This window comes from Oryzias latipes, chromosome 8, assembly GCF_053564925.1.
Source record: "Oryzias latipes strain Hd-rR chromosome 8, Olatipes_Hd-rR_3.1".
NCBI lineage: Eukaryota > Metazoa > Chordata > Actinopteri > Beloniformes > Adrianichthyidae > Oryzias > Oryzias latipes.
In genome coordinates this window covers 6528052-6555299 of record NC_136244.1, presented here as the reverse complement: position 1 = coordinate 6555299, position 27248 = coordinate 6528052, and the positions used below count along the sequence as shown (strand labels likewise).

Genomic DNA, 27248 nt, shown 5'->3' with positions numbered 1-27248 from the left:
CGACCTATATCATTATAAAATTGTTTCAAGTAAAACAAATCGATTATATCAATATTGTAAAATGGTATTTGGATTGAGTTTGTTTTACGATAACGTAGAATCGATCAAGTGACATCACAGCGGACAACACACATGATGGCAGCAAAAACGATCAAGTCATCATCACAGTCAATGTGTGGAAACACTGAATTTTGCAAACGTGATCATACAATTAAAACAACAGTAGGCTTTGTGAAACTAAAATGTGAATGGATTTGCCATTCATTCTGATTTACTTGTTGGTACACAGATTTAATTTATACTTCATCAATCGCAAGAAATGCAAGGAACCTGGAAAACTTCACCTGCAATGTTTGGTATCCAGGTATTTATCTCTGAGTCGCAGTGGTGAAATATTTTGGCCAAAGATGTCCTGGATGGTTGCATGAATGAATGGTTACACCCCTACCATGAATGCATCCTGATGGCTTCATGAGTCTATTTTGCCTTCATTTGGCGTAAAATTCTAACAAAAGAGGCCATGGCTGCAAAAGGCATTTGCACTTTTTGGATAATCCCAGATTTTATTGAAGAAAAACAAGAAAATCAATTATCAAGCAAAAGCTTGATGGTGGGAGGGGCGGTGGAGCGATGTGATGGAGTAAGATGAGGGAGGGGGTGCAGGAATATGAGTGTGTGCATTTTCAAGGCGGTCTTTCTGCTGCGAGGAGGGAGGAAAAAAAACTGTAGTCTGACAGGAAAACGAATAGCCGCTGATCAAAGCATGGAATGGCTGTTTTAGCGGCTGGGGACGGAGGCTGCATGCCCAGAGATGTGCGGGATTTGCGTGGTTAAGGTGGAATCACCTCAGCGGCGCGCGTGAAAGAGGGAACAAGAGGAGCGGGGAGGGGGCGGGGGTGCGTGGACCTCGCTTGGACCCACAGGCGCCCCGATTGTGCTCCGCTCCCATCATTTTTGGAGGTGAGGACAAAAGAAAGGAGCAAGAAGAAGAAAGGAGGGGAAATCGGAAGAAAGGCCCGGGATTGTGGGTGTCGTGACGGGGCCCCCCGGATTCTCGCCGCCGCTGGTCGGGGTCGTCTGGACTCCGAAGGCTGAGGCGGGAGCGGCGGAGCGGTCGACTCGAGGCTGGGGTTTCCTGCCACAGCTGCGGGATTGTCACAGAACAGCCTTTCAGTCTTCGTGGGGCCTCGTATTGCTGCGTTTTCAGGTATGCATCCAGGGAGAGTTAGCTAGCCTGTCTCCTGCTGACTTTCCTCTGCCTGGCAAATGTTTATACGAGGAAAATAATGTCAGTCTGCGTGACGGCAGTTTTTAACGCCACTCGCTTGATAGAATACGTTATTTGGGCTAGCTAACCCACTGAGTGGGTTTCTGGAGGGGTCACATCTGCACCTAATCACCTCTCTTTTAGCAGCTAAACGCTGCTCGGCTGCCTCTACAGCTAGAACTATAGCAGCTCACAATGTTAATAAATATGACCAGTCTGGTGGAATAAATGCTAACGAGGGGGTTCTAGCCTAGCTTGTGTTGCTAGCTGGAATATTTAATTTGCAGTGTCTGAGGTATTTGAGCTAAAGCTAGCCCGAGAACAGGCAGCCTTCCAGGGCTAATTGTAATGCGTATACCTCGCTGTTTTCGGCTAATGTGTAGCAGCGACGGCTACAGCTTTGTTGATGTGACACAGAAATAAAACTAAACCAGCGTCCGATCATCATTCACACTCATTACGGCTCCAGCAGAGATTATTGGGGTTCTGACAGACCCGTTTTTGGGATCGCCGCACTCTCCGTGAGCCTGTTCCTTCCCCAGTGAGATGTTGTGATTAGATTCGTCCACACAGGGGCTAATAAGTGACTGCATGTTAATCTACATTGCACACATCCCTCTAAGATTTACTGGACTTGCATGTGGGATTTCTTGATCAGCTGTTATTCTCTTTATTGGCTTGTTTTCCCTAAAGGTTATCACTTGTCATTAGGTGGCCTTTGTAAGTTTATAACCTAATTGTTTCTGACAAAGGAGGCTGTATCTCTACTGGCTGTTAAACATACCATAAAGGTTGTTTGCATCCATTTAAGCTCTATTAAAAACAAATTATTATCATGTTGACATTTGGTTAAGCTTTGGGGTGAATGGTATCTCCACCAGGTTGTTTGTTTACCAGGAAATCTTTATTTTTTTTATCCACCTTGTTGCCATAACGGTTTCCTACTTTTCTCTTGAACAAAGCGGCTTCTTATGAACTGGAGGAAGCAGCTGAAGCTTGTAATGTTGCAGCCACAGTCTGCGTAAAAGCTGCATTTAGAGAGCGTATTAGAATCAGAACCATAAAGACAGTGAAGCATTAGAAAGGCTTTTTAATTAAGCCGGTTGAATGAACTGCATGAAGTATTGTTTACATTACTCTTGTTGTGGAGAACTATCTACGTTTCATTTGGACTTAAGTGATTATATTGTATTTGATCGCTAAAGAATGTCCCTAATAAGGAATGTTTGACTCACTCTGTAGTAAGATTATCCAAATGTAAATATAACGGAGCTTTCTTTGCGGTGAACTTTATTTGAAAAGCGCTTTCTGTTTTCTAACCCTTTTGTTGTTTTGTCTTTTGTTTTTACAGAACTGTGCAGAGCTCTGATCAGCTGCTCATGGAAAGAAAACTTCCATGCTTGGATGGACTGAAAAAGAAAGACGGAGAACAGAAACGGGAGCTGATGGAACCTGAGATGGACTGAATGGATTACAGTTGTTCTGCTCAGGTTTTCCATGGATTTATTTAAGCTGAAATGACGATATAAAGGAAAAGGAAAAGAAGAAAAAAGCGAAAGCATGCTGAAGATACCACCACCACGAAAACTCTGAAGTCAGAGGGGGAAAAGGAGTCAAACTACGTACGGACCAAACACTTTTCTCAACCCTGCATGAATCTGGAGAAACATTTCAAGAGCTGACGAAGGCATCCATGGAGTTTTTATCTCTTGGAGTGTTTAGAAAGGATCTGCAATCAAAACTCAGTTTTGTTTCTGGAGCTTTTGTCTCACGCTGGTGTGAGTCAAATCCAGGGAATCTTTCAAATGTTGACAAACTGAAGGGTTGGTTAGCGTAGCAAAGCAGTGTACTTTTTTAAAGATTTAGATGATCAAACATTAATTCAACCCAGTTTTATCCTAAAATAGCATCTTTGGGTTGAGGTTTCACAGTGCGGTGGATCCATGTAAAGACATTTCAAGTTTAGTGATGTGGATCATGATAACGCCTTCTCACTTCTTTGGATTCACATTTTGGAAATCTGCGTTAAGTCTCTGAAAACATTTTTGAAGATCAAGTTTGAATGCAAGCAGAAGAAGAAAATTTATGAGTGTTCAACCTCATCCTCTACACGTTGTGCTCCAAAAAAGACAACATTTATGTGTCTTTGCTTCAGTGGATTTCAAAAGATTTGGTTGTTTTACCGCCTGGCTGTGAACTTTTTTTTTTTTTTTTTAATCGTGACAGCCATAAACTTTCCAGATTTTGATTTGAGTCATTCCCACCATCAAACGGACACTGACAGTTTTTTTTAACCAATCCTTGGACAGATAATGCAGAATTTTTCGAACAGTCCGGCTCCTCCTACCCTCCCCCCCGGGTTTAGTGGGAGAGGTGTGGGTGGACCTTCATATCCCCCTCAGCCGACTGAGCCCCAGATCTCCCCAAGGATGACAGATGATTATGTGGGGATGCAACAGCAAAGCATGCACAGAGGCCTTCCCCACCCAGGTCAGGCCAGCCACATGCTTAGCTACAGTGCCAGAAGCAGAGGAGTTCTGGAGCCAACTCCAACACAGGGTAACATTCACAGCGGCGGCGGCAGCAACAACCCCTACAGGAAGGACGCTATGGATTATTATTTTTCAATGGGTGGAAAGGACAGACACAGACGGGGAGGGATGAGTTATGGCGGAGGTTTTGGGTATCCCGGTATTGATGGACATATATCCCACCAGTACCGGCACCCTGGACCTAGTTCTGCCCCGTCTTCTGGCCTGATGTCGCCTTATCCAGTAGACTATGCTTCAAGTGTTGGATCGGGTGGAGGTGCAGGAGCCTTCTCTCCTTCTCATCAGTATAGTATGAATCAGAGCCCTTCAATGCAGCCAGTGCCAGGAGCTCAGATGCAACACCGCCAGCACGGGCAGAATTTCCCTGCTGTCCACCATGGACAGCAACATCGAAGCTATCCACACTCCGGGCACAGGATGACCCCACAGTACCCACAGTACTCTCCACAGGGTGGAGCCTCCACAGGGTCATCAGGAATGTATAGCCCTCCTCTTCAGCGATATCTGGATGGAGCTGCCAACACTGGCTTTGATCCCAAAGTCAACAGTTCTCCCAGTGTCAACTCAAGCTTAAACTCTGTGTCAAGTTCAGTTGCTGCTAACAATGTGGGACTAACAGAGACTGTTCCACAGAGTTACCACGCTACAAACTATCCAGGATATTCCCCACAGTCACTTCACAAGCAAGCCACGCTACAGCACCGCAACTCGCAGCATAGTTTAGGTCCAGCTTATGACACCCCTCTCAAAATGCAGCACCAGGGTCCATCTCCAAGCTCTGCTTATGTGAAGCATCATCAAGCCTCTAGCACTAGTATAACTCAACCAGCATCTCAAGACATAGCAAAATCCCCAATGAATCCCAGCGCACAGCAAACCCAGATCAACCAAAACTTTAGCCCAATCTCCAACCCCTCTCCAGCTGCCTCTGCATTGCATTCACCAAGCTGTAGCTCCTCTCCGTCCCCATTGATGGGGATTCCAGATGCACACGCAAACCCCCCAGGTCTTGGTTCTTCGCATCCTCCTTCGTCAAACCCCCGTAGCAGCCATAGTCAAGGTAGATTACTGCAGACCATGCCTCAGTTGAGCCCCACACCCAACTCAAATAGCAGCATCAGTAGTTCTGGTAGTAGTGGCAGCCATAAAGCTCTCAGTGTGACTTCTGTCGGAGGGAGCGGTCTTCCTCCAACTGGTCGCAGCAAAATGAGTCGAGGTGTGGGGATCGCATCCCGTGAGGAGTATTCGGCTTCTGCGCTTGATAAAATGCAAGATGCTGGTCTGAATAGTCTCAATGCCTTGAGCTCACAAGTAGCTAATATACCAAACACTGTTCAGCACATGCTCCTCACCAACACAGTACTCTCGCAAAAGAAGAAAGATATGGGACAGATGCAGCCGGGCCCACATACTGTTCCTCAGTCTCTACCAAGGAGTCGAAATGAAAGTATTGCCTCGAGTGCTAGCACAGTCAAAGATGGAAGCGTAGCCGGGACCTCTGATGGCGCCACCCTTGATGTTGGTGTTGATGAAGACTCTTCCTTAGCATCAGGTGGAGCCTGTTCAGGGACCAAGATGGAGCGAGAAGAGCAGCTTTCTGAAGGAGAACATCAGAGAGTGAGGCAGATGAGTGGTGCGAGCAGTGGTTCAGAGACTAATTGCTATATTCAAACACAGACTGGGGAGCCATTAAATATTAAATCCTCTGATATACCACCAAGAGAAACATCTGCGACAGAAACAGAATTAAATGAAGCTAACGTTCCATCCCCATCACCATCATCTCCATCTTTTAGGTGTCAGACGTCAGAAAATGCTCCAACTCAGCAATTATCATCAGCAGGCTCCTCTTCTCCAGCCTTTACTGTCTCCAGTATTCCTCCTTCTCAGTCCAACTGCGTCTCACAAAGCGGTTTGACATATAATGACAACAGTGGTGGGGAGATAAAAACTGAAAATGAAACTGCTGTTGAGAAAACCCAGAAGGTCAGCAGCCAAATGCAGCAAGATGCAGAAGTCAATATTCAAAGTGACCAGGACAAAGAAAATAGATTGCACTTCGCATCCAATTCACATAGTAATAAGAAGAAGGACAAATGCACATCAGAGGAGCAACAAAACACAAGCGGCGTCGGTGTGATCGTCTCGGCTCGTTCTGAAGGAAGTCATGCTGAAAAGAGGAAGCATCACCAAGACAACTGTGTGGAGGAGAAACAGCCACACTCAAGGGAGTCAAGCAGTCATAACGGGGAGGAAGGTGTAGACCTGAGTCTTTATTCCTCCCACCACCCAAAATCAAACTCTGGAAGATCTCAAAACCCTCCCCAGTCTGCCCCACATAAATATTCATATCCAGAGTCCACATATGGCTCAGATTTGTCCATGAAGAGCAGAGTGAGGCCTGGACCTGCGGGTGGAATGGAACCAAACCCCAGATACTTGGGGTACCAACAGTCGCAGATTGCTTATGGTCCCATGCATCCGAAAGAATCCGGGTCTGTAGCCGAGGCTTTGGTGAAGAGGGGCCAAGGTGCCGGACCTAAAGGTCAGGAAGAAAATTCCCAGATGCAGCCATTCCAAAGTCTTTTGCAAGAAGTTCTTCAGGGTTACAATTTAGATAGACGCTACGGTAGACCAGAGCAGGCCTTTCCTGCCCATCATCAAATGCAGCAGCAGTTTTCGAGCAGGCACCAGTTTGGCATGACTGAGGGCACAAGAATGCAAAGTGGATTATCTGAGGGTTCGGCTTATTCTGCCCACATGGACAGCTCAGGAAAGCCCCCAAACCAGAGGCATGGAAATGAGGCAATAGATCTACAATCTTCGGTCAAAACAGAAGTGTCTAATGCTAAGGTTCCTCAAAATATAGAAAAAACAGAGGCAGGTGTCTCCCACAGTCATTTATTACAAGAGTCCCAGCACACTCCTCCCAAACATATAAACTTAGCCGACTATTCTCTGCCTCATAAAAAAGTATTATCTAATTTTCCCACTACCTCTTCTGCTGTGCAGGAGCTCCTTTTGCAAGAGCCAGAGCCGATAACTGGCTCCATTGGTCAAAGTGAGGCTCAGAAATCATCAGGCTCCACATTAGCCCCATCAGAGAGGCGCTCTGTCATATGTGATGTGTCGCCAAAGAGACGCAGCACACCGGAGAGGGACAGGGAGGGTGGAAGGGAAAAAAGTCAGAGCGGAGCCTCTGTGATTCAACAGCAATTTTCCTCTCCAGCAGCAGCCAATGATCTGAGTAAAAAGGATCCTAAAGAGAGGCAAGTTGGGAAAATAGAAGCGGCGTCAAAAGAGGCTGGAATGGAGGCTGTAAACGTACAAGCTAAGCATCATTCTAGCAGTGAAGTTAGTGAAAATGACGTGGAGTATCCGTCCAAATCCGCCCATTCATCGGCTGAGATGGCTGCTGACCCCTTCGGGCGAAGCAGCGTGGATATGAATCCAATGGCCTCTCACTCTGTAAGCACCAATCCTTTGTCTTCACCATCAAGACATCAGTCATATCTTCACGGTGTTGATCTGTCAACTAGCAGCAGGACTTTTCCTGGATTCCGATATGGAGATACAAGAGAAGGCAGTATGAGGTCACGTAACAATCCGCATTTTCCCTCTCACCATCCATACCAGCATTTACCCCCTCAGTCTCAAGCCACAAACAAGCTTCACATGTATCCACACCCCCGTGGCCTTCCTCATCACCCGCATGAAATGAGTGACTGGGTCAAAGCCATGAACAGACCTTTTAAGGAGATGATGATCATGCAGCCTGGCTCTTCTCCTGGAAGACACAAAGCCTCCCAGTCAGAGCAAAGACAGCAAGGAACCGACATGCCCAGTGAGCAACTTGCCGGCAACGCGTCGCTCCATCATCAAAGCGGCTACTATGATATGAAAATGTGGGATTCAGCTCACAGCGGAGGAGACGGCGTCCGAATGATGGAAGGGGACTCTTACTACAGAATGCAACCCTCCCCTTCACTTCCACCTCCATCCTCTGCTCCCAGAAGTTCACACGGCCCCGTCCCTCCAAAAATTCCTCATAGCCAAAACGCTGCTGAACCTGAGGTCTCCAAGAGCGGCCCAGAGGAGGCCAAACATCCCTGCCAGCCTCCTCCTCCAAGCTCCACTAAGCTTCGAGCCGATACAAACTCCACTCACCCACAGCTACAGCGTCACACTAAAGCTGGCGTTTCAGGAGACACAAACCCACTAATGCTAAGGAGGAGGGTTCGCTCTTTTATCTCTCCAATTCCTGCCAAAAGACAACTCCAGGATTCTTCTCAGCAGAGAGTAAATACAAACTTAAACCACTCTCCTGCTGTTAAACCAGAACCCAGCCATCACCAAGAAGATGACCCATCCAGCTCAGATATGCCATGTCCCAGGCTCTCTTCCCCTCTGGCAGGAGAGACCACTTTTTCACAACCTCTGTCTCCATCAAGTGGTCACACCAAGGCTATCCCTTCCAGAAAAGGAAGAGGGTTGAAGCTGGAGGCAATAGTGCAGAAGATCACCCCAAATATTAAAAAGCCAGTAGGGCATACAGATGATGAGTCCAACCATTACCCGGGCTTTCAATCAGAAATGGCAGCATTCAGTGACCCACAGGAGCCAGACTTGGGACATTTCTCCAGGGCTGCCGGAGGGGATGATAGTTACATGGAGGAAAGTCACTCGCTAAACGAAATGATTCCTTTTCGAGGTGTTGATGACACTTTAGCTCCACCTGCCTACACCTGTGAACCCCATCAGACACCTCAAGTCATCAAACAAGATTTTGATTTTGGATTGGGAGCCGCTGTCGCTTCAGCGTCTGGTGACAAGGAAGACTTTGCTCTGCTCGGACCTTTACCCCCTCCTCCCCCGCTTCCTCGCCCGGTCCAGGGCTCTCCCCCTCCGTCTTCATCCGCCCTGTCCGATATTCAGCATTTCACCAACACTTATCAGCAGCTGGAGACACGAAGAGGGGAGCAGTCTGCTGCTAACCTTCTTCGGCAGAAACTTCAAGAAACTGGCATGGGATTTGACGATTACCCTGGCAGTGACTACTACGGGACCACCCCTCCCCACCAAGGACACATGCTGAACAGACAACATCAGATGTCTCAAAGATCCAGTCTGTCGCCGCAAGACTCCAAGCCTCTGGAGAATCTTGTGCCTAAAGGCTATTTCCCTTCTGGAAAGAAAAAGGGCCGGCCCGTGGGGAGCGTGAATAAACAAAAACGGGCTCAGAACCAAGTTCAAACACAGGCCCAGGCTCCAGTCCAGATGCAGAACACCACTCCGAGTGCTCCTCAAGCTCCACCCGTGTCCACTCCAGCTGCTCCCACACTCCCAGCAGCAGCACAGCCTGCCAGCAGCAGCGCCACCCCCACAGCACCCACTCTGCCAGAGAGCGAAAGCACTCCACCGCCAGACCCACCCGTTCTAACCCAGGTGGTGAAAGCAGATGTGGAGAGCGAGGACACGCAGCCAGAAGCCGAGGCGAAAGCTGCACGCCGCAGACGCAGAGGAGTGAAAGACGAGCCCTCGGAAGCGAGAGGCCGACAGAGGAGGAGAAGAAGAGTGGCTGTCCCTCCGACACCATCGGTGGCCAAAGAGGACCCTGATGAAGCTGTGGGGGGTGGAGGAATCCAAGTTTTCCTGGATCCTAACAGAAGAGGCCCGTTTATCCCACACATACACGTGGAGAAAAAAGTGCCAGAGATCGGGGCAGTGTGTACCATTGTTAATGCAGAGGAGGACAAAATGAAAGGGGAGCGCAGTGCAGTCGGAGGGAAAGCCAGCGGGAGTGGAATAGATTCCCTCCTGACCTCAGCGCTTTCCTCTCAGGTATCCAGGCGAGACAGAGAAACGGAGAAAAGAGACACAGACGAAGTAGAAACCACGCTTCAAACAGGCAAAGCCCTTCCCTCCTCTGGTTATGTCATTTCAGGCCCGGTGATAACAGAGAGTAACCACTCAGGCCGCCTGCTCTGCTGCCTGTGTCAAAAATGGGCAAATTATAAACACCTGGGAGATCTCTATGGGCCGTACTATCCAGCTGAATATGCTGCAAAGCTGCCTAAGAACCAGCCCCAGATCAGACAGGGTCAGGCCAGCACAGGCAGAACTGGACCAAATTCAGACACGAGCTCCAATGCTTCCAGCACAAACCAAGACACAAAACCCCACAGTGTTGACGCCAACAGCCTAGATTTAAACCTGACTCCTGCAGTAAGTACGGCCTCCCCGGCTGGAACAGAGGAGTTGATGTTCATGGCCAGCAAGCTTTTTAACGCCACTTCATCTTCCTCCTCGTCCTCCTCCTCTTCCACCGTAAAAACATCTGTGACCTGGGATGCGAATGTGGATAGCCGACCTATCCCTGAGCTCAAAAGAGAGCCAGATATTGAAATTGAGCCGCAGCAGTCACAGAAACAGCCCACAGATGAAGCTCAGCAGCGCGCTCAACACAGAAAGCTGACTTCCCATCCCCGCTTCAAAAGAAGACACAAGTCCCGGGAAGATTCCCCCAGGATGGTGCCCTCCAACAGCAAGGCATCCCTACCCTTTCAGCCCCCTCCACCCGCCTTGGACTCCCTGGGACCTTTGGCACAACTTGCACAGCTGCCCCAGATGCCCCTGGATCCAGAGGAACTATGGGTACACGAAGGGTGTATAGTGTGGACCAGTGGAGTGTACCTCGTCAATGGCCGACTGTACGGCCTCCAGGAGGCACTAGATGGCGCCAGAGAGACGGTAAGTGTGGCCTTTTGCAGCCTTTGAGCCATTTGTGTGTCTTGTGAAGTTTGTGAGCTTCTGGTTGAGCTCTTGAGTTTTTTTCTGTCCCAACCTTGAAACATTTTTTCATGTGCCCCTTGCACTCAGAGCTGCTCATACTGTGAGATGCTCGGCTCGACTTTGGGCTGCTACAGCAAAGGCTGCACACTACGCTATCACTACCTTTGTGCCATTGAAGCAGGTGGGTAGATGTGAAGAATGCAGTGGCTCCGACCCAGACGTAAGATCAAACTGATTTAAATTATTTCAAATATTCTCTAACAAGTTTACATGCTTTCTTTTCTCCAGATTGTGCTCTGAATGAGGATAACTTCTCTTTGAGGTGTCCGAAGCACAAGGTAAAAAAGGAGAGGTTGGTTTTCATTTATGTAGTTCTTTGATGATCCTCATTTTTCTTTGTATGAAGTTTCACGCCATCCCATTAATGCTATTTGTCTTAAATCAGTTTATCCAAAGCCTCCGGCCAGCCAAGGCTGTGGAGCAGTCAGAGAGAGGCTGAGGAAACCGGAGAGAAAGAAGACACACTTGAACCTGGGATCTGTGAGTTCAAGCTCTTCTTGATGCTTTTGTGTCGTCGTGTGCTCAGCTATCTCCAAACCAAATTCATCTTTATTTATAAAGCACTTTGGAACAGACAAAATAAAAGCACAAAAGATAAAATATCGACAAAGAAAAAAATATATATATATTTTATAAAACTTTATTAGTCCCTCAAAGGGAAATTATCTTGTTATAGCTCTATTACAAAAACAGCAGATCAAGAATAAATAACAAATGTACATTTAAAAAAATGAATACAACCAATATTTATTGTCTAGAGTCTAGCTGACAGGAAGAAAGATCTGTGAAAGCGCTCCTTCCTGCAGGGAGCTCCTCAGTGCAGCCATGATGCAGAGGATGATGATGAAGATGAGTGTCCATGATGGATTCCAGTTTCAGCAGCATCCTCTTCTGACCCACCACAGCCTCAGACTTTAGGGGACATCTCAGAGACAGATGAGACAATGGACAGGCTGCCAGATCTTCTGACAGGCTTTCATCTCAGCGTGGCAATTAACGAATACAGCATAACGTAAAGAAATGTGACTAAATTCAGAAAAGCCTTTTAAAGCTGAATAACCCGTTGGGTTCTATTTGAAGTCACTCAGCTCTTGTCTGAAAAGCAAACCGGTTAGTTGACTATTTTGACTTAAAGACATTTGAAAGCATTACTTTTTCTTTCGGTTTCATTATTTTGAAGCTGTTCAAAATAAATGATAATTTCATGAGTTACTGTCATCCAAATTTAGCTAAAAGACAGAACAAAAACACTTAGCTGGGTTACTTCCTGTATTTTAATTTAAAAAGAAAAAAAAAGGATATTTGGAAGATTTAAAATCATTTCTGACAGGTTCAAGTTACAGCCGACGCATAATAGTAAATAAAGCATACAGAAAGTATTCAGAAAGACTCAAAGCACTTAACAGTCACAGTCACACCATCATAGCGACTCTAAAAGTCTAAATAGTAGACTTAGATTTGAAGTATCTGTTAGTTAATAGTCATTTTCTTCTTTTTCTGTTTATGAAACCCTTCTTTTCTGGAGAAGACAGTCAGCCAGTCATGTTGAACAGCCATTCACTTCAGTTTTCTCAGTAACAGAAGCAACATTTTAACATGTAAAACTACATGTTTGGGTTTTTTTTGTTGGGTTTTGATGTGTAAAGTTTCACAACTGTCCTCCTTTATAAATCCTGGCTGGTGTTCAGGATTCTGTTTATGCAGCACTCATTGATGTGACCCCGATGTCCTCACATCTGTTGTTCCATCACATTCAAACCAGCCTGTCACCATAGAAACGCGCTCCATCCCATCTTCTTTTAGTTTATCATTGCAGGATTTTTACAATCCTTATGAAAGGCGTTTCAGCATCTATGAAGCAGGGAGCTTTGGGGGAATTTTAATTGTAATAAAGTTTGATTTGTCAGATACTTTTGTGCTTCATTTACAAAAACATGTCTTAGATTTTTCTGAAAATGCTTCCTGATAGACTCGTATTCATGTTGTGTTCTTAGGAAGCAGAAATGCTTGGCTCCTCCTGCCTTTGATCCGTGAGTCTAAGGTTTGAAGTGGAAACAGTTCTTCCTCATAAAGATAGTGTTACCGTAGAAACACGGCTCATATAAGGCCCCTAACACTGGAAAGGCTGACAGGAAGATCCTACTGGTAAAAAAGCAGGGATGTGGATCCTCCACCAAAACTGATTGGTCATATGCCAGAAGACACGCCTCCCTAGAATATCCAAACTTAGAATTTAGGAGTGAAATAAAAATCAAATAATATTAAAAAAACACTTGAGGAGGAGCAAAATAAGCAACAACGAAATTTTCCAGATAGTAAAATGAAAAATGTAATGATCTTAAGAAATAGCATCAAGGCTTTTTTTTTTACTTTTTTTTTCCTGAATTCCTGTTTTTGATTTTGTTTTTTAAGGTTAGATGTTTATCTGCCTTACATCACTGCTGATGAACAAACAGGAAGTTGGTTGTGTGTCTGAAAACACCCCCACATGGTCAGTTACACCAACTTCTCTTAGTGTCAGAATTTCTTTCTTGGATGTAATATTTTTCTTTCTAGCTGATCTATCTTAAATGTTGTGAAACTTAAAACCATAACCCACTCAAATTAGCAGTCTGGCACTCGTATCCCCTTACTTTATCCCCCTCTCTCTTTTTCTTCTATTCCCCCCCCCCTCCCCCCCCCACACTTTTTCCCTCTGTCTTACCTCTGTAAAAAAGAGAAAAAATATATATATCTACATCAAGCTCCCAGGCCTCTGGTAGAGGACCCGAGCTTGGGTGAGATATATATAGATAGATTTCATAGAGTTCACCTATCGCAGTATATTTTTGGAACATAACCTCCGCGATAAGCGAGGAAACGCTGTAGCCCCTTGTTACTGAGCAAAGGTATTATTTTTTAAGTAATAATTTACTCAAATAAAGTGTTAAGGATGGTACTATTAAAATACTTTTGAGAGCAAAAATGTACTTGGGTAAATGTTGCCTGGAGTTACCCATCTGCTGCTCAGTACTGAGAAGAACAACCAGCCTCCTCTTCATCAACACAGAGAGATGTTTGGTTGTTTGCTTTGCCTTCACACTGTTGTTATGCTTGAGTGTGTATTTGCTTTGCAGCATCAACGCCTGAAGCTTGCTATCAAAAAGCTGCAGGTAACGGTTTCAATCAGGCCCAGTGCTCATTTAAATCTGTGAATTTCCTTTTATTCTGTCTAGAAATTGTTCAGCAGAAAAGTTTCTTTGCATTTGTGTACGTAGGAATACAGCTAGATCCTCAATGAACCGACTTTGGTTTTTGAAATGAAACCAACTTTTTTTCTCTTCTAGGTTACATTGGACAATGAGAGTCTGGAAGGCGGGACGATGCTGGACTGGCATTTTGCAGGAGATCAACTAAAGGGAATGTACAATTTCTTTACCGGAATCAGCATTATTTACATTCAAGACAATGGAGAACAGATTTCTTTTCTTTTTTTTTTACATTGATCTTTAAAAAAAAAGGACAAAAACACAGAGGAACAAGAAAGAGACTTTGATCAAAGTGGGATGAAATGAGACATCAAGACCAACAAAGGAATTAAAGGAACTTTTATACCAAGAACAAAAGAAACAGACCTTCTCTCTAGGCTTATTTTCATTTCTCAGACGCCCTTTAGAGTTTTTGCCTCTTGTTTAACATCATCTACAATATCGTTTCTCTTTTTTTTGTTTGCTTTGAATAAGTGAACTGGGAGAAAGTTGGGTGTCCAGTTATTACTTTAGTCCTTATTATCATTTTGTATCCTTGCTAGTATTTACTCATATCAAAGGAAACGGATGTATCTCGCATTGTATTTAGTCAAAGGTTTTGTTTTGCATTCCTAGAGAAGAAGAAGTGATGATGTCTGGAATGTCAGGGTCAAGTTTACCACAAAGACATTATTGCCTTGGAGAACGGACATCTGTTGCCTTTAAAAAAAAAATCCTGTATGAGTGAACAAGGAGCGTGTGAGGAAAAAAAACAAAAACATGTCTGAGTCTTTGATTCCGTTTTGGTCCTTTTGAAAAGTGTTCTTATTTTTCATCGCTGGGGGTTTTTACGGTACAGATAGTAATCATGAAAAATTAGATGAAGAGTCTTATTTTTCAAAAACAAAACGTTACAAGAGATGGAGAGACACTTGGCAGCAGGAAAAGGCAAAACCGTGGACGAGTGTTTGCCACCTTTATGAAGAGGACAGAAAAAAGATGGAGGACATTGAAAAACGTTGTTCTAGGTGAAACTTTGTATGTGGCTTTCTTTTGACTAACACACCTGAGGCGTGGATGCATCATCATCATCATCACACCTGTGACTGGGCCAGCCTTCCTGGCCAGAGTGAACTGAGCCAAACCAAGGACTTTTGAACAGTTTGGACGTTTGGTCACACAGACGCTGAATCCATTCAAACCAAGCATTGCCATCTGATGTCAAAGTGAGTCATACATGGTGTCGTCTTTCTCATTTTTTATTGTTATTCTTGTACAAAAGATAAAAGAAAAAAAAAGGTCAAAGGAAACAGTTACATTATCAAAAACATGCTGTATAACAAACCTGTCAATATGTATATGAATTATGAATACACTTAAAAATGCTTCAAGTACCCTCTTATTTATTTTGGATCATTTGAATTTCTCATGTTAAACCAACTTTTTGGGGGAAAAACAGCACATTATAAGATGCGATAAGTCTCCATATTGACTTTTTTCTGTCATAAGTGAGAAAAAAAACAAAAAGCTTCATGAGCACGCCCACATTTGACTGAGTCAACTCATTCTTCACTCAGATCCTGTGGACTTTGTTTCAGGAGGTTCATAGTGTTAACCCCTTCACGGCTTGATTTTTGCCCGTTTTATGAAAAATATACTGTTGGTTTTGGGGTTTTTTTTCTGTTAAAGGTGATGCTAAATTAAGTGGAGTCCTGGATTAGAGGGTGTGTTGCAAATTAACAATGTACAACATGATGGGGTTAACACAAAGGTAGGGTTTGCTGACAACTTCTTCAATATTTAATACAAATTCAAAATTTACGTTTTTCAGATTTGATTTACTATGGTGAACAATTTGATGATTATTTTTTTCTGATTTAAATTCCCAAACATTTTGGCCTAGATACTGTATCTGTATGCTGACATCATTTATAGAATGACAAATGAATTAAGTTTCATCAACAAGATTCTGAAGATTAAATATTATAGATGGATGGATACATTATTCTGTTACAGATCCATGAAGTTTTAAGGAGCTCTTCCGTTGTCACAGATTGAACACCTTTTACTCTTTTTACAAGTGTTTGTGTTCCAGCGATTTAATGATATCAGGCATCAATGTTTGACAGGAACCTTTGTTTGTTTTGACCAGTGAAGGTCTTCCATTCCACAAGATGTTAATATGAGCACAACACTGTCCAGCTGGGAAAAAAATTATTCCCAATCCACTAAAACAATGTTGGTCAAGGCCCATTTCATGAAGCCCCACAAAGCCCAGGAAACCCCCATAAAGCTCCTTGAAGCTCCACGAAGCTCCATGAATTTCTACAATGTACCAATAAGCTCCTGAAATCTTCAGGAAGCTGCAGTACAATTGTGGAATAATGCAAATTTGGACTGAGGGCTTTAAAACACCAAAGCCCTTTACCAGCCGTTCACCTGCTCAGAGTTGAAGAGATCTTTTTATTTCAATAGCTACATTTCAGGTGTTTACCCAAAAACATTTATAGTGTATTTTGTACTTCTTTGGGTTACAGTCATGGGGATATTTTTCTGGAGTTTCCCCTATTTTTTTTTTTTTTTTTTTTATGCATTGCCATAACAACAAACATCTGATGCACACAAGGTTGCATGAAAGGCTGTTTTATAAGTGGATATGAATGTTGAAAAGGCCTGAAAACTACAACTATGTAGAAGAGGTCCGGCAAAAACGCAATTACGATAGAAGAATCCAATACAAAGATAAGACATGAAAGCAGCAAGGTGAGTCGGTGATTAAAAAAAAAAGGGAGTATCTGTGCCTGTTATCAACAGATGGCCTCATCTAGGTGACTCACCTATAAGCAGATATACCAAACACGTAAAGTTATCTTTCAGTTAGGATCTGTTATTTATTTTGTAAATAGTACACATTCCATCCTCAGCTATCGTCAACGATGCATGCAATTTTTGTTGCCAAGATACAGTTACAACACTACAATCCAGGCAGCATTTCAAGATTTCTGCCACTCCTCTCTCTGTAATTTCCACAGCCTTCCTGCAGTTAGTCAGCTGCTCCAAAACAGCAAATCCAGAGGTCTTGGAAGACCTGTGAAGATGCTTTTTTTGAATTTATGGGTGTATCCAGACTGGACACATTTGGTTTGCTTAAAGCAAACCAGAGCTCGTTTCCCCCGATAATCTGGAACAAATTTTGAGTCTGAATACACCGAAGCAGACCCTGGTCCGGGACCTGGAACCACTCACTGACCCATCTTTGGAGATGGTCCCAATCGGTTTGCTCTGAGATTCCTGAGTTTCAATACAATCCATCCTCTGAGCGAAACAACTGAATCAAAACAGCCAACTTAGCCAGTGATTACGTGATCTAAACACAGTCAGAATGTAGCAACAGATGAGCCTCAAACAAACGTAAAGCAACGATTGTCGTGTTTTCAAAGAGGAAAAAGGGTCCAACTCCTTACTTGTTATGTTTATTTTAAAACCGCTGAAAACGCTTCTTACATGCTTTTCTGTATCTCGTTACACGGCACATGCTGCTGTGACATCATCCTAAAAGCTACCTTGTAGTTCCTAAACAGAATTCTCTCAAAACAATGCCATAACACCACAACGATCAGACACAGCATTCATTCAGTCATTCATTTTTTTGACCGTTTTTCCCTTTCGGGGTCACAGAGCTGCCGGAGCCTATCCCGGCCACTTGTGGGCGAAGGCAGGGGACAACCTGGACAGGTCGCCAGTCTGTCGCAGGGTAGAATGTCCACAAACACACACCCATTTACTCTCACACTCACACCTAGGAAAAATTTAGAGTTGCCAATCAACCTATGAAGCATGTTTTTGGACGGTGGGAGGAAGCCGGAGACCCCGGAGAAAACCCACGCATGCACGGGGAGAACATGCAAACTCCACACAGAAAGGTCCCCCGTGGATGTAGTTTTTCAGGTCCCCCAGCCGGGACTTGAACCGGAGGCCTTCTTGCTGTGAGGCAAGAGCGCTAACCACTGCGCCACCGTGCAGCAAGTCATTGAAATTTGATTGGATGAATGCAGGCTCATCAAAACATCTTTAAAACCTTGTGCTATCCTAGGCACGTTAACATTGGGAGTTCGGTCATCTAGACACACTAGACAGTGTGCTGAACCTTTTTTCTTCAATGATTTGTGATCTTCACTGGTGTCCATGGATTACATGAAATCTTTCCATCTTTATCCACCTTTGTCATGGTAGGGAGAACACGTCAATGCTCATCTTGACCCCATAGGATAGCACAAGGGTTAACGCGGTATGAATTGCTTTTAACTGTTTTCCTGACAATCTATACGTCATCAACACTTATCAGCGGGCCTTCTTAGAGGTCTCCTTGCCAGAAACCGCGCTGCAGCAGGACTCCACCGGACCAAAGCAGCAGTAAAATATGTTGTGCCTGACGTTGATACAGGCGTTTAAAACAATCAGCAAAATATAAAGTTTAAATTAACTACACCAAGAAGAACTGCAAAGCGCAGGACTTTCATAATTTCTGCCTCTAGCTGCTTTGTCCCGCCATCATAATTCCTGACCAATGAATGAACAGATTTTGATTGTCGTGGTTTTGTTCATAAGCTTTGGTTCGAAACAGGAAAGGCCGCTTGGCAGTCTCAATACAGACCAAATGCAAGGTTCAGAGCTCCATCCGGACCGAATTAAGCAGACTGGGTCCAGAACAAACAGTTTTCCCAGTCTGAATTCACCCAAAAATGTATATACTTTACTTAAAAGGAACCCTAAAAAAAGACCATAACATTCTACTTAAAAAAATCTTTTCACAATAGCACTTTTTTGTAAACATAATTAGCTAATATTTTTGATTTAAACAAAAAGGTGCTGGCTTCTCTGGTTTCTGCCCCTTGTCCCTGCCCACACTGATTCAGGTCTATCCTGATTGATTGCTTTTTTCGGGGTTTGAACCTATGTTGGTAATGTCTGTTTTTGAAATAGCTCACAGCTCATTTGTAGACTCCATCAGAAAATCAGAAGAACCATTTGTAAACAGGTATTGTTTAGAGGCACAGTTAGCATGACTTAGATTGCTGAGTTTTTATGTTAGGATCACTTATCAAAAGACAATTTGTTTTATTTAATTAATTTTTTAATGAAATGTGGCTTTAGGGAAATATAGCGGACTAACCATCACCATAAAACGTATTTTTTATGAATCACTGGGTTCAACTACGTTGATTTGTTACAAACAGCAAAACACAGACTAGATCTTTTCCAGCAGACTCCTGGTCAGTTAAAATCTTCCTAATAAGAAAACATTTGTGACATTCTGGATACCAGTTTACAAAGTTGTCTTCTGTGAAAAGGCACAAACAAACTTCCCCTTCTTTCTGTTGATAACAAAAAAAAAACTGCTTCCACTTATTCTGGTATAAAAATCAATTTTGACCTGCAGAGTCAAACTGAAGTCCACTCCGATTATCATTTCATCTATTTTCAAAGTGTTCCCAGTGGTCTCTAATTATGATTTTGCAACTTTTAGTCAAAATAAAAAACCTGTGTCGTTTCTGCAGAGTGGCAATAGTTCATTAGAAATTCACCTCTGAGTTGTGGTATTGATATCCTTCAAAATATCAAAATCTAAAGAGTTTTATAAAAACAAACTGTTAAATTATCCTAATAGCCTAGCTTTGGACTGTTGGCATGGAGTAAGCCTGCCCCCACTTCCCATCATCCCTTTGTTTACACTTCCCGCTAGCTTGCAGCCCTCGACTCCCCCAACCTAACATTACTGCTGTTCATCAGAGTGGGTCTTTAGGGTTCCTCACACACATTAAAGACGATTTGGAATCTCACTTTACTGCTGGTGAATTAACACATAATTCCACTTCCTGTAGGCTTGCTTGACTTTTAACAGTCCAAGTGCCTGAAAACCAGCGCTGTTGTTGTTTTAAAACTTGTCAAATTCTTTTGCGGTTCAGCAAACAGGAAGTACAGTACAGACCAAAAATTTAGGACACACCGTCCCCATTCATTTGAATGAGAAGGTGTGTCCAAACTTTTGGTCTATACTGAATGTTTGCAGAAAGAAAAGTGAGGCCTTGGCAAAGCTGTAAGTTGTGTGGTGGAAATAACAGCCATAAATGGTGGTCTTCTCCAAAACCCAGACCTCACATTGTCCAGTCTCACACATCAGCAGTTGGACTTGTTTTTCTGCGGACTGCTTTTGTTTACTGTGTCAAGGTCGCATTGAAACTATGCCACACACTTTTGCAGGATATGAAGTATCACCGTGTTTTTATGCGGATTGGGAGGAGGCTGTGAATGAAAGGGACCAGATTGAGTCTAGGAATCAAAATGAAAACAGAACCGTCTGTTTTGGATTTGTAAGGCTGGATTAAATAGGAGGTTGTGTGTGTGTGTGTTGGTGTGTGATATCCTCACACTTGTTTCTATCTGGGAGATTGGCTCATAAAGAGTGATGGTCACGGCTCGCAGAGGTCAGTGTGACTCGCCGTCACTCTCGCTGTCCGATGTGGAGGGAAAGCGGGCGCGGACAGCAGATTTATTTGTTTGCCTTCTACTCTTGACTTGAAGAGGAGTGTGAAGACTGTTACAAAAAAAGACAATCTTGTAAGTTTTAGCCTTTTTCTTTTATTCTGTCTACCCACCAACTGTGCCTTTTTCTGTTTTTTATTTATTTATTTTCCTTCAACATGTCATCTGGCTCTGCTTCAGTTTGTCAGATTCTCCTTGGAAACTAAAACCAGCAACCTAAGCTACAAGCCTGTTTCTGTCAAAATGAAAGAAACATGTCTTTTTTCCCTCTCCTACCAGCCTCCATGATGACTTTCCTGCAGAAGATGCGTTCTCCTTCCCTTTCCTTCTTCCAGACGGTTTTGTCTCTCCTCCTGAGCACCTTGGCTCTTGTGTCCTCCTTCTGGTGCTCGGGTAAACAGAAGGTGCCAAAGCCGCTCTGCTCGGCCACCAAGCACACCAACTGCATCCCCGTCCCCGGCCTGAACAACTACTCCAACGTCCAGTTCTTCTGGGAGACCGGGGACGACCGCTTCGTCTTCCCCACCTTCCACACGGGGCTGTTTTTCATCTGTGAGGAGAACATCTATGCAGACGGAGGAGGTGAGGCAGAGAAGGAGAACAGTCACGATTGAAGTTCAAGCAAAGGGAGTCCTTTTCTGACAAAAGCACAGAAGCGTTCCCCTGAAAGGCTTTATGCTTAAAAATGAACGGAAGAGCTCTGGTTCAAAGCAAACTAAGCACAGCAGGTGGTCAAATGTAAATACTGCAGTGCCTCCATGATGAATGAAGCATCTCTATTAGGGAGCTCATCTTCATGCTCATCACTACGAGGGCTGAACAGAGCCAAAGCAATGAGATGGAGGACAGGAAGGATGATGCAGACTCCTGTGTTTTTGCTTGTAGCTGTACATGTCTGATTGTGAGCGTCTGTATGTGTTTGGCCCTAAGAGGATTATCATCAGTGTGTTCGGCTGCACAGATTTCAAGCAGCAGGACTCAATAATGGATTAAAGCCCGAAGAGAAAAACGTTAACAGGATTTAGTGTTTTGTATCATTCTGCAACTTTAAGGGCTAAAAATAAGGTTGAACTACAGTTTGCAGGATGTTTTTATCTATATTTATCTGTTGTGAAAATTGGAACATCTTTCTCCTTTAGATTTATTTGTAGTACAAGGCGCACAAACATGATAAAGTTCTAGAAATCTAAAATCTTCGCAACTATAAAGCAAACTTGCTTATAAGGGAAATAAAGCAAAATTATTTAGCTAAAAAATAAGGTCATACTCTACAACAGGGGTCACCAACCCTGTGCTCGCGGGCGGCAGTGCGCCCGCGAGCACCCCTTGTGGCGCCCACAGGGAATGCACCCATTTTTTTATTAAAGCAAATATTCAACAAACAACCACGGCATGTCTGTCAATGACAACAATATCAATTCTGAGATAAAGGTAGACAAAGAAAACCCAAATATGTAAACAAATATAACTTAAAAAATAATCACTAAAAGTAAGGGTCTATTACAAAAGTTTAAATAGATCAAATAAATTACACAATTTCTGGACATTCTTATGATTCATGTAATGTAAAGATTTTGAGAATAGGTTGAGGTGGTTGAGTAATCCATTAATGTGAGGATTAATATTCCTGTCTGTTTTTATTTACATTTATGTTTAAAAAGTTAAAATTAAGTTAAAGTTCTAAAGGTTTAAAAGTTTAGCTTTAGTGTGTTCAATAAATATTTATCTTGTTCGGCTGCAACCTAAAGTCTGTTTTGAAATTAGGCTCCCTCTGCAACTGAGTTTGACCCCCCCCTGTAATACGAGTCTAGAAAATTCATGCATGTTTTTGTGTGTAAAATGAGCAAATAAAAATAGGGCACAAAAGGAAGTCCTCAAATTGTGTTGGTTTTTTTTTGGGGGGGGGTAGGAGGTTTTTAGTGGCGCCCTTCATACCACTTGGTGCCCATGAAATAGCCCTCGGTCTCAAAAAGGTTGGTGAACCCTGCTCTACAAGCCCCAAGGTGCATCCTTAGAGCCAAAATAACGACTTAAATTGATTATATAATTTGTTATAAAAGAAATAGGTTGACGTCATTTGGTTGAAACATCAAAGGGCATATTAGCGTCAATCATGTGAGTGGTGGGATTTTCTGAAATTTGGTCTCACAAGAAGATGCTGTTCCCAGGCGTTTGAAAAAGGGTGTTGGGAAATTAACTGTAAAATATTGCAATAACCAAAGCAAATTCTCAAAGGTCCTGCAGCTTTAAAGAGAGCTTGATCAGCTAAATCTCTGGTACAGGAATGGCGAAACAAGTAGGAACAGCGTACAGAGGAGCTGGCCAAAATTCCTTTGTGGATGTGTGAAAAATGGAAAACGTCATACAAAACTGAAGGTGGTTTCACACCTGGATCACAGAAAAAAATGCTTATAGATCACTATTTGATCAAATTTTAAATTCTAGTAGTGTCACTTGTAAATTCTTAGGAGTAAAGACGCTTTTCCACACATCACATTTAGATTAAATTTCTATTTATGAAAGACAAATTGACTTTGAAATTACCTAAATTAAATAACATCACCTTAGCAAAAAAAAACACCATAATAGCACAAAGTTTGTTTCTGTAAAATGCAGGCCAGTCACTTTTTTTCCCATCTGCTTGTGCTCTCACCATAAGCAGCTGTTATCTTAAAGCTCAGATGTTGGTTAAACCATGGCCATAAGAGATTATTGGAGCTATCATGTAAACAGTTTGGTAATCAGGCCACAAAGAAGCTTAACTGACTCAAAACTGCTTTCATTTTTCCCAACTTTTATTTATCTTTGTAGCATTTCTAATGTGTGTTTGCCGCACACACAGATTTGTTTGTCAAATACCAATGAAATAGATAAAAAATAAATGCTAAATACTCCAGCTAATATATTGCTTTAAACCTCCGTCCTTCCAGATCTGTGCCAAACAAATCCTATAATCTCCTGTGAGGTTACTCCAGGCAGTTGGCAGGTCTTTGTGCCAACTCCCTTCAGTCTTATTGCTGGATAATTAGGTCGTAGCATCAAATTTGATTAAAAACACAAATACACGAGCTGCTGGATAGTTTTTAAAGTCTGATTATGCTGTGGAAGGAGAAAAATATCCAGGAACTTCACTGTACTAATATATGGACACATTACCCCATTTTTACTACATATTGACAATATTAAAAATGATTTTTGTTTTTTTCAGAGGAGAAGTGTCGGGAGTTTTATACGTTGCCTCCAGGATCAGAAAAAGGTTGGTATTTTTTAGTGTTTGCGCATTTGAAGTCTATTCTTTCATGGAGTCATGACATTCAGCATTGCCTTTCCTCCACAGCAATCATGTGGCTGTCGCTGTCGCTGGAGCTTATGTACATCGGCCTGCTGGTCATCAGCTGCATGCTGCTGTCTGTGCAGCTGTGCATCAAGGCCTGGTTCCCGTCCACGCTGCGCTGGGGCCAGCTGCTCAACGCGTTTGCCGCCATCTTCACAGTCCTGGGAGGTACTCCGTTTCTTTTCTTCAGAAAGATTTGAGCAGCTTTTTCTGAATAACACATATTTTTTTTATGTTTCTTTTATAGGTTTGCTTGGAATGGTGGGTCACATGATGTACATGCAGGTGTTTCAGACCACCGTCACAATGGGGCCGGAAAACTTCAAACCTCATAGCTATGGCTATTCCTGGGCTTTCTAGTGAGTATTTTAGAATTTAATATTTCACTCGTATTCATGTCAAGTCATTTGGTTTTCTGAGATTTATAAAAAGAGTGTGTCTCAGTTCATATTCATCACAGTCATTTGGGTCTCTCAGTTAGGTTTACAACAACTTTATGTGGAGCTAAACCCTCACATTAAAAATGTTGCAGTTCCTCAAATGACCACTGGGGGCTGGTATCAAAAAGGAGCAATTTCTTATTGACTCTCATGTTAAAAAACTCACAATTATACTCAAATATAGTACGTGTGTTAAATCAGCTAATGTGGTTTTATTAGAAATCCAATTGTGTTTCTTTGATTGACAGCGCACTTTATTAAAAGGTCAGTCAGATTTTGACTCGAAAAGGTGGTTTTGAATTTTTTTTTTCATGAATTTTTATTTTTATTTTTTGAAGTTTTTTATTGATTTCTGATGGATGTACAGTTTTTTTGCTATGCTCTTTCCTTAGCAACTCATGTTTACAATTGCCACATTGCTATATTTTTTACATAAAAAAGACACTTTGTTTTATAGAAATAACAAACTAATGATACTTTTTTGATCTATTAAGCTTTACTACTTTTGTATTCAGAATAACTGAAGGTCTTACTTTATCAAAGCTAAAGTTTGTGGTTATTATAATATCACATTATATGTGACAAACGAGAACATTTGTAGCTTCTAAATTGTTTACTAAAAATTTTACATAATGCATGTTAATGTACTCTTACCATGCTTTTGAATGACGTTACTGACTATAAAGCTTCAGAAATAAGAAAAAAAATATCTTTATGGGTTTAACTATTTTCCTTTTGCCCTCATTCTGAAGGTTAAAGCCAAAATTCCAATGACTCTGTCTTCTTTAAAATGAGGTTAGACAGATGAGGGGCTTAAATCTGTTGGGGGAAACATTATTATTCATTATAGTCTGGCTGGTGTGTCAGAGAGTGCAAAGCTTTAATCTGCTGCAAAAGACCCACACATACACAGGTGAGGGAAAATCCTCCGACCGGATGTTGAAGGTTGAAATATTTTTTAACTTTGCTGAAGAAACAAACTGAAAAACAATCCATTTAAATATTAAACACCAATTTTCCCTTATATTAAAATAAAAAAATGATATATAAAATCACATAAAAACCTTTTGGAGCCACTCTGCTAAAGAGCACAAAGTTTTTGAAAAAATTGTTTTCAATCTTGGTGCTGAACTTATCAGTTTAGAGGGCTCGCTGTGTCTTATTTCTGTGTTTTCATTTCACTGAAATCACTAAGAACTGACACTTCAGCAACTAAAATGAGGATAAAAAACACTTATTAATCAATAATTTAAAGATTGTAATAAGTGATTGAAAACTTCTTTAAGCAACAGAAAGATTAAATGAGAACACAGGTTTGCTGTATATTTTATTTTAAATTTTTAAGAGTTTGGCCTCATTTTAACCTCAACATTGCTATTTTTTGTGAATTATAAAAGAAAAAGCTCAAAATATCTGAAGAACACACATTAGTGTCAGGGATTAGTCTTTATGAATTCCTTAAAGATCCTTTTGGAAGGATTGTTTGACTTTTATTAAAACTTTATTGGCAGCTTGAGAAGAAAAAAGCCTCCATCTTGCTTAACGAACTAATTTTATCATTTATGCACCCCACCTGTCTTCATCACTTGCTCCTCTTCCTCAGTGTGGCCTGGGTTGCCTTCACTGTCTGCATGTCGGCCGGAGTCTCCACCCTCAACAACTACACTAAGAAGGTCCTGATGGTGGGTCCCAGGCGGAGCTCCAGCCTCAACCCCTGCAGCTTCAACTTTGTGGGAATCCTGCCCCCCTACTACACCCCTCCAAACCCAGCCCTCGCCCCAACCCTGTCTGCCCCTCTGATCTCCCACCTGTCTCCTTATTATGAGCCACCATCGGAGGGGTCCCCGCCCTCCCCTCGAAGGCTAATGCACTCCAAGTCCTTCCCTCCTCCTCCAACCCACCAAGCACCCCCATCTCCATTCCACCGCATGTCCCTGCACTCCCCGTCTCTTCTGCACGCACCCCCCCGTTCTATGCACCTGACTCTGCCCGGACAGAACCACCCCAATCAGGGCGAGGAATACAGCCCACTCTGATCTCCGGATTCGGTCCGAAAACCTCTCTGATCCAAACTTTCAAAGGCTCCTTTAAGATCCGTGTTCATTCTTATATCGTAGAGCTGCTCAGAAATAACTGGATGCAAATGTTATTATTGGCAAAAAGGAAACAGCATCATGGGAAACATAATTCATATTTACACAGTACAGTCATGCTTGAAGATTCCTGCCAGTTGCCTTTCTGTCACACTCTGCAGTCAAACGATGTGAGTGATTGAAGGGCTGTTACGCTTCAAACGCCTCATCAGTTTGTCACAATGAGGAGCCATTCTGGCCTCAGAGCCTGGACTGTGTCACGTTTGTGTGTGCTTTACTCAGAGATTTTCTTGTGTTGTTTTTAATTCTCTTTTTTTTTGCATCTTTACAAATATATTATATTGTGTGGTAGCACGGCCCTACCTCACCTGTGGGGGAGACACCTACAAACCACCCTACAGCCACTACGCATGTTACAGAAATGAGCCATAAGACTAATTCTAAATACACTTCTGCAGAACATACACAACCTGTTTCAGTTGTGTAATAATGTAGGAATGCTTAGTTTTCAACACTTAAGCCGGCTCTTTGCTTTGCTCAGATTGATTTGCTTATGTCATATACAGTTAGCTATCACTAAGGTCTAAACCTCCTCTTCACCCATGCATAGACTAAATAACCCTTGTGCTATCCTAGGCACTTTACCGTTGGGAGTTGGGTCATCTGGACCCAGTAGACCAGTGTTTTTCAACCTTTTTTGAGCCACGGCACACTTTAACCTTGACAAAAATCCCGCGGCACACCAGCACCCCCCCCCCCCCAAAAAAAGAAGCAGAAACTCATAGTCTGTTTTGATCTACAGCCCCCCCCCCCCCCCCCCCCCGGCAATCTGACGTGCATTTTTGTGATAATTGTGGCATAAAAAGCAGGAAGTTGCAGATGTTTTTTCTAAAAGATGTAATAAAAGTTAAGTTACATACAAACTGTTCGTTCGTTGTGG

General features: G+C 42.8%; 2 protein-coding genes across 4 annotated transcripts; both read left to right on the top strand.

The window, feature by feature from the left end:
• Nucleotides 1-753: 753 nt before the first annotated feature.
• On the top strand, nucleotides 754-15289 carry tcf20 (transcription factor 20). 2 transcript variants are annotated; one of them, XM_011478523.4, is made up of 6 exons: nucleotides 754-1207; nucleotides 2619-10569; nucleotides 10699-10792; nucleotides 10900-10949; nucleotides 11057-11151; nucleotides 13998-15289. In XM_011478523.4, the coding sequence occupies exons 2-5, from the start codon at nucleotides 3580-3582 to the stop codon at nucleotides 11108-11110; spliced, it is 7188 nt and encodes a 2395-aa protein (XP_011476825.1). In that variant the 5' UTR covers nucleotides 754-1207; nucleotides 2619-3579; the 3' UTR covers nucleotides 11111-11151; nucleotides 13998-15289. The 2 variants fall into 2 exon arrangements, with proteins under 2 accessions (XP_011476825.1, XP_011476824.1); XM_011478522.4 differs by having other exon boundaries at nucleotides 10900-10963.
• On the top strand, nucleotides 14992-26932 carry gsg1 (germ cell associated 1). 2 transcript variants are annotated; one of them, XM_023957978.2, is made up of 6 exons: nucleotides 14992-15124; nucleotides 20721-21023; nucleotides 23650-23697; nucleotides 23779-23943; nucleotides 24023-24134; nucleotides 25819-26932. In XM_023957978.2, exons 2-6 carry the CDS (start codon nucleotides 20726-20728, stop codon nucleotides 26249-26251), a joined length of 1056 nt encoding a protein of 351 aa, XP_023813746.2. In that variant the 5' UTR covers nucleotides 14992-15124; nucleotides 20721-20725; the 3' UTR covers nucleotides 26252-26932. The 2 variants fall into 2 exon arrangements, with proteins under 2 accessions (XP_023813746.2, XP_023813747.1); XM_023957979.2 differs by lacking the exon at nucleotides 14992-15124 and adding an exon at nucleotides 20383-20516.
• The last annotated feature ends 316 nt before the right edge of the window (nucleotides 26933-27248 follow it).

Bases quoted from the DNA above. Each gene is read 5' to 3' on its own strand.
- gsg1 (XM_023957978.2), top strand. From the start codon at position 20,726: ATGATGACTTTCCTGCAGAAGATGCGTTCTCCTTCCCTTTCCTTCTTC. The intron at 21,024-23,649 runs GTGAGGCAGAGA...TGTTTTTTTCAG, and splicing joins CATCTATGCAGACGGAGGAG to AGGAGAAGTGTCGGGAGTTT. The intron at 24,135-25,818 runs GTGAGTATTTTA...CCTCTTCCTCAG, and splicing joins GGCTATTCCTGGGCTTTCTA to TGTGGCCTGGGTTGCCTTCA.
- tcf20 (XM_011478522.4), top strand. From the start codon at position 3,580: ATGCAGAATTTTTCGAACAGTCCGGCTCCTCCTACCCTCCCCCCCGGG. The intron at 10,570-10,698 runs GTAAGTGTGGCC...CCTTGCACTCAG, and splicing joins TAGATGGCGCCAGAGAGACG to AGCTGCTCATACTGTGAGAT. The intron at 10,793-10,899 runs GTGGGTAGATGT...TCTTTTCTCCAG, and splicing joins CCTTTGTGCCATTGAAGCAG to ATTGTGCTCTGAATGAGGAT.